The sequence below is a fragment of the Acyrthosiphon pisum genome, chromosome X (genome assembly GCF_005508785.2).
Source record: "Acyrthosiphon pisum isolate AL4f chromosome X, pea_aphid_22Mar2018_4r6ur, whole genome shotgun sequence".
Lineage (NCBI taxonomy): Eukaryota > Metazoa > Arthropoda > Insecta > Hemiptera > Aphididae > Acyrthosiphon > Acyrthosiphon pisum.
Window position 1 is genome coordinate 58,424,488 of NC_042493.1, and position 13,578 is coordinate 58,438,065.

The 13,578-nt window shown below is 28.0% G+C and overlaps 1 protein-coding gene across 1 annotated transcript in view; it reads right to left on the minus strand.

The window, feature by feature from the left end:
• LOC100168946 (legumain-like) overlaps nucleotides 1-13,273 on the minus strand; it is a 44,826-nt gene extending 31,553 nt beyond the window's left edge. Inside the window, exons 1-2 of the mRNA XM_029489666.1 lie at nucleotides 13,188-13,273; nucleotides 9,303-9,440 (exon numbers count right to left, since the gene is read on the minus strand). Coding sequence (XP_029345526.1) covers nucleotides 9,303-9,395 — 93 coding nt within the window. The 5' untranslated portion in view covers nucleotides 9,396-9,440; nucleotides 13,188-13,273. The remainder of the gene's footprint in view (nucleotides 1-9,302; nucleotides 9,441-13,187) is intronic.
• Between the last annotated feature and the right edge of the window lie 305 nt (nucleotides 13,274-13,578).

Consider the following 13,578-nt stretch of genomic DNA (forward strand, 5'->3'; position numbering starts at 1 on the left):
TAATCAAAAGTTATAAGTTCTACCTCGTTGTGTTATTTAGCCTCGATACGACAGGTGTTCATATCACTATAAAATACTTCACCTTTTCTAATGTGAATTTCTTTTTCAAGCTCTAGTTGATGTTTAACTTCTAAATTTTTTTCTGCATCAATCATAACTTTATATTTCCTCTAAATATTGCAATAAATATTTATTTTTAAATATAAATTTAACAGGAAAAATGTGATTAAGTTGTCCAGGAAAATTTGAAATTCACAAATAGAATCGTTGTTTAATTAATAAAAACATAAATTATATCTATTTTATACATCAAGGTTGGCCAAACATTGATTTGGTTAAAATTGAATATTGATATATCGAGTGTGATTAACATGCATAAATTATAACCTCCAAAAGTGTATGAAAATCTATATAAAATTGTTTTGAAAAAGGTAACAAAGAATGTCCGGAAATGAGACATTTCCAATTGACATTAAAGATAAAATAAAATAAAAATATAAAATTTTATTTAAAAAGATAACAAAGAATATCCGGAAATAGTACATTTCTAAATGTTAACTGTATTCTGAAACATGAGTTACATATAATATTATTCAATTGAATCTCAATAAACTTTTTAAACCTATTGTTCCATTTATTTAAACATGTAAATTTGTAGTTTCCGGGACTATTTAATCACAGTTTTCCTGTTGAATATATATTTATATAATAATTTCAGTAATATTTAGAGGCTACGGCTCAAACATGTCAATACATCTAAATATATCAATATATTTTATAAATCATAGCTATTATTTGCTCTTAATGTAGAACAGTGTAATACACTCTTGTTTTATGTTATCCACTACGCCAACCTACTTTTTTATGTATTATTTGAATTTTTAACCTATTGGTCCTCAATGTATTAATAGATATAATAGCTAGTGCAGAGCGATCGGTGGGCATAAAGTATACCATGCATGCATAATTAATATAACAATATAATTTTTCTATATGGTTGCAAATGTGTTAATTTGTCGTATGTGTTCTACTACATATTGCATTTTATACTATAACGATTTCAGACTGCTTGCCGTGTGAGTTCAGCTCAGCTAAAATATACCTACTTACTGAAAGTAGAGAAAGTATGTCGAACAGTGGCAGTGAGATATTCTATAGTCAGTGTGTTGCTGCAGCTACACATATAACATTTGATGGGTATGTGGTTGATTGGATTCGAGTGGTTAATGATTATTGCTTATCCAATGACACACTTTTATAAAGCTTAACAGAACTAAAATGGAAATGTTTTACCAACTATTTAATGAGTAGTTGTATAAGAAATAATTAAGAATCACTGAAAATAAAACTGCTTATAAAAAAACAATCCATAAATTTTAATATCCAATGTCTAAAACTTTTGAAATTCTATTACTCATGAAAAATGTCAGTAAGTTTGTTTTTAATTAATCTTGTACGTATGTTTTAAATATTTTATTATCGTTAAAATTATAAAATATAAAAAGGCAGTAAAGGTAACCGCTTCGACTCTGCCGTACAATACATTGTGTTACGAGATTTTAAGTTTTAAGAATAGAAGTAAATTACATAACATTAAATGAGTACTGTTATCAGAAAAGTTATATAAACAAAATGAAAATTGACCAAATGCTTTTGTTAAGAATTTCGTAATTTTGAGTATTAAGAATAAGAGAATAACTAAAAAAAAGAGTAACATGGCTGAATAATATACTAAGGATATAATATATTAAGAATCGTATATATATATATATGAGTAGGAACGTATAAAAATAAAAGCGTAGTTATATAAAGAGTACGGTGGGATAACAATATTATTGTAAGTGAACATAAGCAATTTTTCTATAAAGAAATGTATTTAATTGACAAAAACGTAAAACGAATAACCAAAGAGTAAAATTGGATAGAACAAACAGAATATCATATCTTAATGAAAATTAAATGATAGTTATAAATCATAAAATAGTTATACATAGTTGACAATAATAGGTATGTACACATTTCTTTTTTTACAAAGATAGATAATCTTATAAGCAATCTTGTATTACATTTTAAAATCTTTACGAAAAAATTATTACGAATTCTTAACTCAAAATAATTTGCTAATTTTCGTGATTTATCCATAATTTGTCAATTTTTGAACTTTAAATGCTTATAAAAAAAACTATGACTAAGGATTTTTAATATTTTTTAAATGTCAATGTTTTTTTTTTTTTTTTTTTTCTATATTTGTTCATTGTAACGACCTCAAGGTCTTTGACAATGCTTATCACAAGTGGGTAGTAGGGAGATCATGTGATCTATTTATCTATGTATATATCACTATATGCATGATACTACCCCCCTTCTCCAAGAGGAGACATGTGCGGTCTTCACTCCCAGTGGAGTGGGACCTAGTTGGAAACCGGATGACGCAATCGGACGACAGCACGGGAAAATGGTGACTGCGTAGAATCACACACATTTTTTTTGCACTTTGCTATGAATCGAACCGATGACTGTGTGAGTCGTAATCAACTGCGTGACCACTGCGCCACTCCGGCCCCTAAATGTCAATGTAACAATATAAAAGAAGCCTTGTATTAAATTTGCAAATATTTTTACTCAACAAATAAAGTTTTATTGACATTCATAGAAAAAAAAACTAATAAATTTGGAAACTGAAAATTTCATGTATCTACGGTTATTTCATTTAGTTTATTTAATATTTTTATTTTTGTGTTTTTCATCACCTTTAAAGACAGTAAAATTGCTTGGATTTTATTTTCTGATAGGAAAGTGAATCTAGTTGGTACTTTTGGGGGTCATTGGGTCAAAAATAAAATATCTCAGTAGTTTTGAAAATCGACATGGAGAACAAAAGAAAAATTAAGGAAAAACGGGAATTTTTACGCAAAATCGATTATTATTACAAAATTGATTTTGGTGTTTTGTGTAACTTTAAAAAAAATAACCATAGATACGTGAAATTTCCACTGGTTGTTCATATTTCCATTTCCTATAAATGATACAATTTTAAAAATATTTTGATTTGTTTTGAACTGTTTAGGGACACATTTTCAGTTTCCAATTTTTTAAGTATTTTTTTCTATGAATGTCAATATAACTTTATATTAAGTAAAAATACTTGAACATTTAATACTAGGCACTTACTATATTGATACAATGGTATTTAAAAAATATTAAAAAATCTTAGTCACTGTTCTTCTTTTTATTAGCATTTAAAATTAAAAATTGACAAAATATGGAAAAATCACGAAAATTAGCAAATTATTTTGAGTTAAGAATTCGTAAATTTTTTGTTTTTAGAACTAAGATTTTAAAATATATAATATAAGATTCCTTATTAGATTATCTTCCTTTAAAAAAAAAAAATGTCTTGAAGAAAACCAAATTAAATTTTTATGAGCGTTTCAAAGTAAAATTTTTACAACATTGGATGTTCACTCGATTTCTCAATTTGCTGTAATTCAAAAATGAAAACTGTGGATACATGAAAATTTCACTGAATGTTTATTTTGCCTATTATAAATATTTTGACCTTTTTTGAGCTGTATACAGACAATTTTTTTTATTTTTTTTCCGTGAATATCAATAAAGTTTTATCTGTTGGGCCAAAAAATGTAAAAATTTAATACAAGGCTGCTGATATATTGTTACAATAGCAGTTGAAAAATATTAAAAATACATAGGCAACATTTTTTTTCATAAGCATTAAAAGATCCAATTTGGATAAAATGTATCAAATTTAAAATTGAATTATTATTTTGTAGTTAAAAATTTATAAAATGTTCAACTTTTATATCTAAGGATTGAAAATTTAAAACAAGATTTCACGTAAATATTTAATTCTGTTACCAAAAATTCTAAGAAATACATAAGCACAGTTTATTTTTATAGTCATTTTAAGTTCAAATTTGGACAAAATTACATATTAAAAAATCTGGAATAACTATTTTAGTTATTTTGTTGTGATTGTATAATATTACTTGTGGGTACTTGAAACTTCTAAAGTATACTATTATATATCTATGATAGTACCACGGTTTGTTGTTGATGTATTGCGCGTTACCTAATGGATATTGTGATATGATTAATTTGGAATTTATTATTGATACCTATTATAGGTCAATTTTTTTTTAATACTATAGATAAGTATACCTATAATAGGTATGTCTAATACCTAGACTGATAAACCGTCTCTGCTCAGAATCGTTTTTCCTATACATTGATATTATATCATTGAATTCAAATTTAATACTATCCATTATACATGTGACCCACTTGTAACATACTGTACAGCAGAGCGACATCCACTTACCCACCTTTTTTTTTTATATCCTGTAGGTATACAACATTTCTACCAGAAGGAGACCTTCGATTTCAACATATAGTACCTTGTCTTTTAGAAAATTGGATCAAGATGGTACTTTAAAGAGGTCATTTTCCGATTTTCTCAATAGTTATTTAATGCCACGGGAAAAACCACCGAAAATTACGAAAAACCGCTAAAAATGGGATTTTAATTTCTAACTTTGTTTATCACCATAGAAACGAATAAAAAATTATAATATTATAATATTAGTTCAACTTACATGATAAAATAGATGATAACAATATAAAATATCCAGGCTGACAAACCGTCCCCGCTCAGAATCGTTTTTCTTATACAATGATATTTTATCATTGAATTTAAGTCTTATAAAACCCATTACCTATACAATGATCCACTTGTGACCTACTATACAGCAGAGCGACATCCACTTACCTGCTTTCTTTTTATTTGTTTTGTTTTTATGTTATTTTTTATTCAATCTGTTACAAAAATATGAACAATAAGAACAATTGATGACAATGTTATAAAATAGAAAAATAAAAAGGCAGATCGGACGGAGTGTAGAGGCCTCCCAGCGGAGGTACTACGAGCATAGCACTTTTAAATTAATTAATTTAAAGAAACCTTCTATATTTGTTTCTTTACTATTAACTAACAAACAATTTTCATTTTTTTGTTTTAAATTCCTTGTTTTCAAAAATGTTGTGTAATTCAAAAAAAAAAAATGGCTGATAATTTAGGTAGGATAAACGCTCGAATATTGTATAAATTTCGTTTAATCAACTTTACGCCTTGAGTAGTTAAAGATTCGACATCAGCATTTATTAATTCAGAATGAATAATTTTAAATAACCTGGCAAACATTTTGTCAAAGCTTTTCTTTTTAAATTGCTATTAAGTTTCTGTCGATTTATTATTTGTCCCGAAATTTTAAAATTACTGTGATCTTTAAAACTATCTATACAAATTAAATTAAATTTAAAAAAAAAAAAACAAAAAACACTTTTACTTTAACTTTTACTTTAACTCTACAACACCAGCGTTGATATCATTTTTTAACAATTTGTGAAAATGAAATTTGAAACCATCAACTACTTTGAACGTTTTATTCCTTTCGCTTATCATAATGTCCATTTTTATTAAATTGAATAAAATATGTAAACTGTAGAGCAACGTAAGACCTCGTGCGTAAGATCTTCGATCAAATGCACAATGACTGCTAGTAATATTATATTAGTGAACATATTATTATCTACATCGATCAAACAATGATTAACAATTATATTTGAATTGTACAGCCAACCGGAAATCTGAATGTCCCAGCCCGCAATTTATGTACATTTCAAATATACCCGGGACGCAATTTACGTATGTTTTAAAAGTACACGGACCGCAATTTACATAGTATATGACTATGACCTTTTTTGGGATACGCAATTTACCGACTCCGCCAAAAGTATACTAATTGAGTCCGAAGATAATTTTGAGTAAAATATAAAATCAACCATAATATACGTAGTACGTACCTATATGGAGACGACTACGACTTATCGTCCATACCATTTTTATGACTTTCGTCAGATGATAATAAAATAAAATAGGTAACATAATAATAAATATGCGGGGAATTTCAAATTTAATTTCGACCGTTATAGGATAATAATATGTTACAATCTACCGATATCATTATAATATTATACACCCTAGTTTACGATGTACATCGAGCGCCAAGGATGAAGTTATGTTAAGTTTGGCCATCAGCACAAGTTATAGGGGACGCCGTTTACATGTGGGACAAGCATTATTTAGAAAAACCCAATCATTGAGTCTAGTTAATGAATACAAAAATAAATAATCTGAAATTGGTAAATATTAAAAAAACATATTTTGGGCTTTCGTTTTTAAGCCCACCACATTATGTCAATGTTTGCTTTACCGATGACTTAATTTCTATTTTACTTCCGGATTATCGAGTTGAATGCTTTACTGATTATAATTTAGAAAATTATACGTATCCAAAAGTTCAAAATATCCTCCAGAAATATGGGCCTCATTTACATATTTATTGGTGAAGACCGCTAACAGTTGTGAATCATTTCATTCAAAATGCAATGCTATGTTTTATTCAGCCCATCCAAACATTTATCAATTTATAAACGTTTTGTAAAAACGTTTTGTGTAAAATGCGAAACATATCATATCAACATTGGAAGTAGCTACTCTTATTATTATTAATACAATAAATTATATCAAAAACAAAGAAAGAGAAATTGAAGAATAAATGTAGCTGTTGCAATCAAAGAAAATAACGATATTTGAATATTATATACAATGTTTATCACATAAATTTTTACCAATATAAAAAATTTTATTTTATAATCGCCTATATTCATTAAATTAAACACAAGTAATATTTAAATTATTCATATTATATTATAGCCTTATATCATTATATCATAAAATATTTGTAACCATACCTATAACATTTTTGGTCACAGATAATCCTAAATCTGCAAAAATGGGAAGGAAAATGTTTTTTTTTTAAGTTTAACGGGACTCTATTAGTATTACACTTAAAATTTCAACGGATTCAATTAGTATAGAAATACCTTAAATAAGCTTGGACTCAATTCGTTCAAAAAAATTTTATTGGGACTCAGTTCGTATGCAGCTGGCCTACAGCCATAGGTCGTCACTTGCATGATTAAATCCAGTCACTAATAGTCACTTTTTTTTAAATAGCTTTAACCAATTCCGCAGCCTTGGGATAATATTATCTGAAGCCTGCACCTAGAAACTGGTGCAGGCTTCAGATGATAATGAAGTTCAACCCTTAACGGACTTAACGATAGTTACCTAAACAACTATTATAGTCTTATAAATTGTGTTTTTAAATTTTTTTAAATTATCTAATTATAGTAAATACCTACCTTAGTATTTACATTGTAATGTAAACGTCGCGTTTCTATATTTCTCAAAACGCAATTAAATTGTTTGTTCAGTAGTATTACGACTGTGACTACAGTCCACAAACAACATTTACAAGACAGCTGTACTGATTTTAACCATTTAAGGTAATTTCAACCCATGTCCAGCCATGTCTTTATTCGGGGTCTACGAGTACGGATTTTCAGCACAGCTTGTATTTTTTAATAATTTTTTAATAATTTAAATATTGAATACATGTTTTTATTACAAATGCGGACTGCAGGGTTTTTAAAAATAATAAGTATCCCGCTGCCATTAAAAATTAATATTAGTATAATTTATTTATAGATACTTTAATATTTATCAATATAATAATGTGTGGTCTCATTGAACTAGCTCGTGTGGGGCCCATGAGTAGTATTTTCTATTACAATTTGTTTTTTTACAAAGTGACTCCTTATTTCAATTATTGTACATCAGATAAAAAAATAGTAAAATAGAGAAAACATATTTGCCTATAAAATGGTTGCATGTTACAAATATTATATATTACATGATATTTACCCATTGGCTATTTAAAATGTTAAGGTGATACCTTACGTACGCAGTTTATTGCATGAGCCAATTCAAAAGATTAATTTTGAGTATATTTCGTTTGTTTGAATAATAACGCATATCTTTAGGGAGGGTATTAACACATTGACTGCGTTGTGACCGCCGATTTAAAATATAATGTCGACCATTGTGCATAATATTTTTTTTATAATTATCTATTATACCCCATCAGAAGCAACGCTGTGGTAAGCCGGCAAATCGAGTGACATGCAATTTTGAAAGTCGTTAACGTCGTATTAATAATAATAATATACAATATTATACACACCATAATATAAATATATAATATAATTTATAGTGGTATTATAATTATTATTTATTAATATTACCGAATGATTAATGCCTAATGGTTCTTAGTCGTTAAAGTTTGTGTAAAATGTATAAGTCCGTTAGTTATTACGTAAAATAATGGTGCAAGTACCTATTACAAAGTACATTAATTACTATTTTACGCATGCATGATATAATATTTAAATTATCTAGATAAAAAACGATCAAAAATAAAAATGATTTACGCGATCAAAGCAGCGCATACCGGATGATCCATTTAACGTGAGACATTCATTATTCCAAAAATTATTAACTTTTTAAAAATATATTTATTAGATAATTGTAAATGGTAAAAAACATCATTTTTTAATTTTTTATATAAAAATGATTTATTTTACTATTTTTTAGGGGTATTTTATGTTCTTTTGATTAAAACGAGTATTTTTAATTTCTTATTCCAAAGCAGAATATTTTTTGGAGTAGGTACTTCGATATGATGTAAAATTCAAATTTTGGACAAACACATAGATAATGATTTATTAGTATTTAAAGTCAGTTCAGATGAACAGAGTGGAGAGGCATTACAGGGGTAGGTCCTTTTATCTACTCCGTAAAATGTTGGTACACACTCCGCTCGTCTATACTTTAATTAATAAGTCTTAATTATAATTAACTACTTGTTCGAAATGTCATTATCATAAATTTAAATAGTTCGAATAATATTCTGCTTTGGAATATGAAATTAAAATTATAATATGTTGTCATTAAAAAGAGAAAAAAACTTAAAATACATTCATCGTTCCACTCAGAATCTAAAATTGTGAAGATACAAAAAGGTAAAAAAAACATATATTTTTTTACATGGTAAAAATGTTGTTTGTTAACGGCTTAAAATTATGTAAAATTAATCTTTTCAAAAACGTTAGTGTTTTCTGAATTAATGAGTGTCTTGAATTGAATGGATCAGCCCGTATAATACCTATTACAAATATGATTGATTTTATTGTTATGTAATTACTGCGTATACTCCAATATTATAATAAAGATACAATAGGTATACGTTGAAAATAAATTTAATAGTGTGCAGTTTTAGATTCTATATACGCGGCGCTTAGGAGTTTAATAATATGTGTACTTGTTTTGTTTGTAATGTGATATTTAATAATAATTGTTTCTTGAGTAATTGGAAATTGCCAGTGAGATCTTCTACTGCAAACATTTGACACATACAGTATGATGGTGCGTTTTTTGGTAGTAACCAATTGTAGTTTTTCTGAAAATTGGGAAAATGTCTATTAAACAACCGTAACGTATACATATTAATTATTATAACATTAAAAATATTAGCAGTAAGACGGTTTTTATTTTATCTTCTTAATAATCATAAGGAATTTCCATCAATTATTTTTATATTTTTTTTAATATATGTTTTATAAATGTATTTTTACTATTAATCATCGAACAATATTGGCTACCACCCAGACAGCATTTTGTAACAATAATATTATAATTTATTTATTTATTTATTTATTTATTGAATAAACGGGCGTGAGCCCAGGTTAAAATAATTAGGTGTACAATATGATCAAACAATAACATAACATGAATAATACAACAAAGTATAAAATATAAAATTAAAAATATAAAATATAAATTACTAAATAATGAATACAAAAGTAAAACTATTAAAGGAACAACGGATCCTCATTATGGCTAATTTCATTAATCTCGTAATAGGTTCATTTTTTAAATAGTTTCTAGTGCAGAGAGGTATTAGGAAAGGATGATTATTGCGGGTGGACCTAACAGGAACTCTAAAGTTAATGAGAGAAAGAAGGGATGGGGAATCGACCAAGCCTGTTAGGAGTTTATTAAGGAAAGAAAGATTATTGAAGCGACGACGGTCAGCTAGGGAGGATAAGTTAAGCAAACTGATAAGAGGAGTGTAATCATGAGGGGCGCAGTTTACGTTAAGAGAATGTTTCATGTAACATAAAAATTTTCGCTGAACCCGTTCTAGTTGAAGACAAGCATATTGCACATATTGTGCTTTGAGGGAAGCGGAGAGCTTAAAGTCACTAGATATTCTTTTGACGAATCCTAATACCTTTAGGGCTTTGCATGTAACTCTGTCTATGTGAGCTCTAGGACAAAGAGAGGGAGTAAAAGTAAAACCGAGATCACAGATGCTAGAGTCAGCTGGAATCAAATTAGAGCCATTTAATGAGTAGTGATGAGTAATAGGAGTGCGACTTCTTGTGAATGTCATCGACCGGCACTTTTCAATATTTAATGTGAGACCGAGAGATTCAGCCCATGCGGAGAAATTATTTAAATCATCCTGGAGTTTGTGACAATCATCGACAGAGTTATAGTAGTATTATAATAAAGTTATACTAATATTATTCGTGATTATAATGTTATAATAATATTATTAAACAAAAAATTGCTGTCTGGGCACGGGCTATAAAAAAAAATTAGCAGCAGGCCTCATGTTTGATAATATGCTTACTAGTATTGTGCAATTATAAACTCACCCAATTACTTGGTCGTCATTATAAATCAGGTACTAAAACCACTTTTGCGTAATAACATTTAATAATATTATGCTATATAGAAATCTAAATAAATAATACCCAACTGGATTTTTAATTTTGGATTCATCTAAAAATTGGTCGTATTCTTTTCAAATTTGTATTTAAATTTTTTCTATTAGGTATTATACTATTATGTATTATTCAATAGGTATTATTGTATTTATGTTATAACTATTAACCGTTTTTCCGTAACTATTGTTATTATTTATTTTTATTTTTGTTAATTTGAGTATATTAGTCACCAATTATATGACGTAGACAATTTGAGATATAAGTCTGACCATTTATAAACGACCGTACTCAATCTAACTTGGGTAAGTATTTCATGTACCTACCCTACAAGTAATTTCTCGGGTGCATCGGAACGAGTAATGGTTGTAACTTGTAAACAATGATATGTTGTTTTCGGAAAGCACTTATGGGGGTAGTTAAATTATCTTAAAAGTTTTGAACGGGATGTATCGATTGAAAAGTAAAAGCATACAATATGTGGGATTTTAGAAAGTCGATTTTCATTAATAATTATTATTAGTGGTGGTGAAAACTGCTAACACGCCGCAATTGTGTAGGTATTGGGCTACCTACGTATATATCTATTATTTCGGAAATCTTTAGGAACTTATTTATATTACCCAAGGGCCAAGGAATGTTAATGAGAAGTTAATCGTCGTGTACCGTAGGTATTTTAACTATGTTATGTCGAAAACTATAGGTTAGGTTTGAAAAATGACCCAGTGCTTAAAAGTTATATATTGTACACAAGTTTGGAATCATAAATTTAAATTGGTAGGTATTATATTTTATTATGATATTCTAGAAAGACAAAGTCTAGGAAATTATGCGAGTAGGTATAAGATAATATATTATACGACCTTTGGATGGCGTATTATAGTGACCTATACTTAATATGTGCTTTTGTATGCTTTTTGTATGCCTTTTGTTGGTACCTATTAATTATAAATGTATAACCTAATAATGAACGTACAGTTTATGTCATTCTAGAAATCAAAAGTACAACGTTATTAACATATTACAAAATAATATTATTATACGAGTAAAAAACATGTTCTAATGTACGTATTGAAAAAACATAGAATTTAAAATAATGTCCGTGTGGATGGTAAGTTTATGTTGAGTTTTTATCGTCATAACGATCAAATTCCGTTCGAATAAAAATCATAATATTATAATATTTATACATAAACATGACTGGATGAGTGATGACGCTGCACAGTGAGTCACTATGTAGTTAACTGTAACAAGCTTAATTTATTTTATAGTACATTTATGTATAAGCACTATCCAAATTTGTGTCACCATTGCGTTGGCTTGTGGCACCATCGAAAGAGGTTATAGCCACTTGTCCGGAACCCAGCCACCCACCTCCAACCTGCAATCGACGGCTCGTAAAGTATAATCATTTTTTTAGAACGTGTTTTTATTTTATTTTTTTTAATTTACTATCTATAAAAATGTTTAGGTAAAAGTAATTATACAGATATTAAAAATTATATTTATAAGCAATATAATAAAATTATATTATGTATTATCATAATTTATTTATACTACGATTAGGGCTTTACATTTAATACGTAAAAAAAAACCTTAAAAATTTCACTTAAAATCACGAAAATGCAGTAAAAAATACACTTAAATCTAGAAAAATGCACTGAAAAACTTTAATCTAAATGTAAATTCGTGTCATATGTGACCACATTAATATCTTACCGTCACATATTATACGATTTGAATAAAAATGTAATGTATTAACTGTGTTAGTGAGCAAGTCATACTAGTTATAGTATAATGATGTGTCACAAATTGTGACTCACGCATGGTGCAAGGGAATTGTTTAATATTATAATATGATAAAACATTAAGGTGTATTATAAAAACTATTATTCAGTTATTTGATAAAGTATCTTTTAAAAATTGAACAAATACATCAGGATTACTGTTTAGTGTTTACTAATCAATATCAAACTTTTATTAAATGGCACGGCATCATTTCTGAACCGAAACGTATCAAACATTTTTAATAATAATGACCTATAAAGGCCAAATACAAAATAAATAAATAAAAAATGACAACAATGCATGATAAAAGTGTTAAAACTAAATTCACCGATACCTAGCAAAATCAAAATATGTGGTATGGAAACTATATTATGTTTTACCGGAATGAGCTAAAAATAATGCATTTCTCTACAAATGTACAGCAGCCCTGCTTTAATTATTATGATGTTTAAAGAGTGTATAAAATAATGCTTGTTAATAAGAAAAAAAACACAGGTAAATACCAATTAAATGTAGGTAGGTACACAACCAAACGCAAACAATTCTGGTTGCGCTACTGACACTCGCTAATAATATATACCTAAAATCTACATAATATTATAATTTATAATATTATATTGACATACCAGCTATTACATCAAATCCGACGAACGTTATATTTTGACGACCTACGACAGCCGCGACACAATAGAATTTGCATACGACCCGCATCCGAGTACGAGAATGGGTTTGTGGGTGGCCGCCGGCGCAGGGGACACGACGCCGGGACGAGGCCGTTCGCTGCGAGTTTATAAATAAAAAATAATTTAGTGGCAGCGGTGATTTGACTGATTTCACATGCGGCGGACCGATAAAAATATCATAATAACGTTTTGGAAACTGGAGTGAGACGAGACACCTATTAGTAGGTATATTGAACTCTTATATTGTACTATGTTGAACTGTTTTAAAAAAAAATACTCTTTGCCTGATTTTTAAATTAAATATGTATGTAAATTAAAGTTCCCTGCAAGTTTC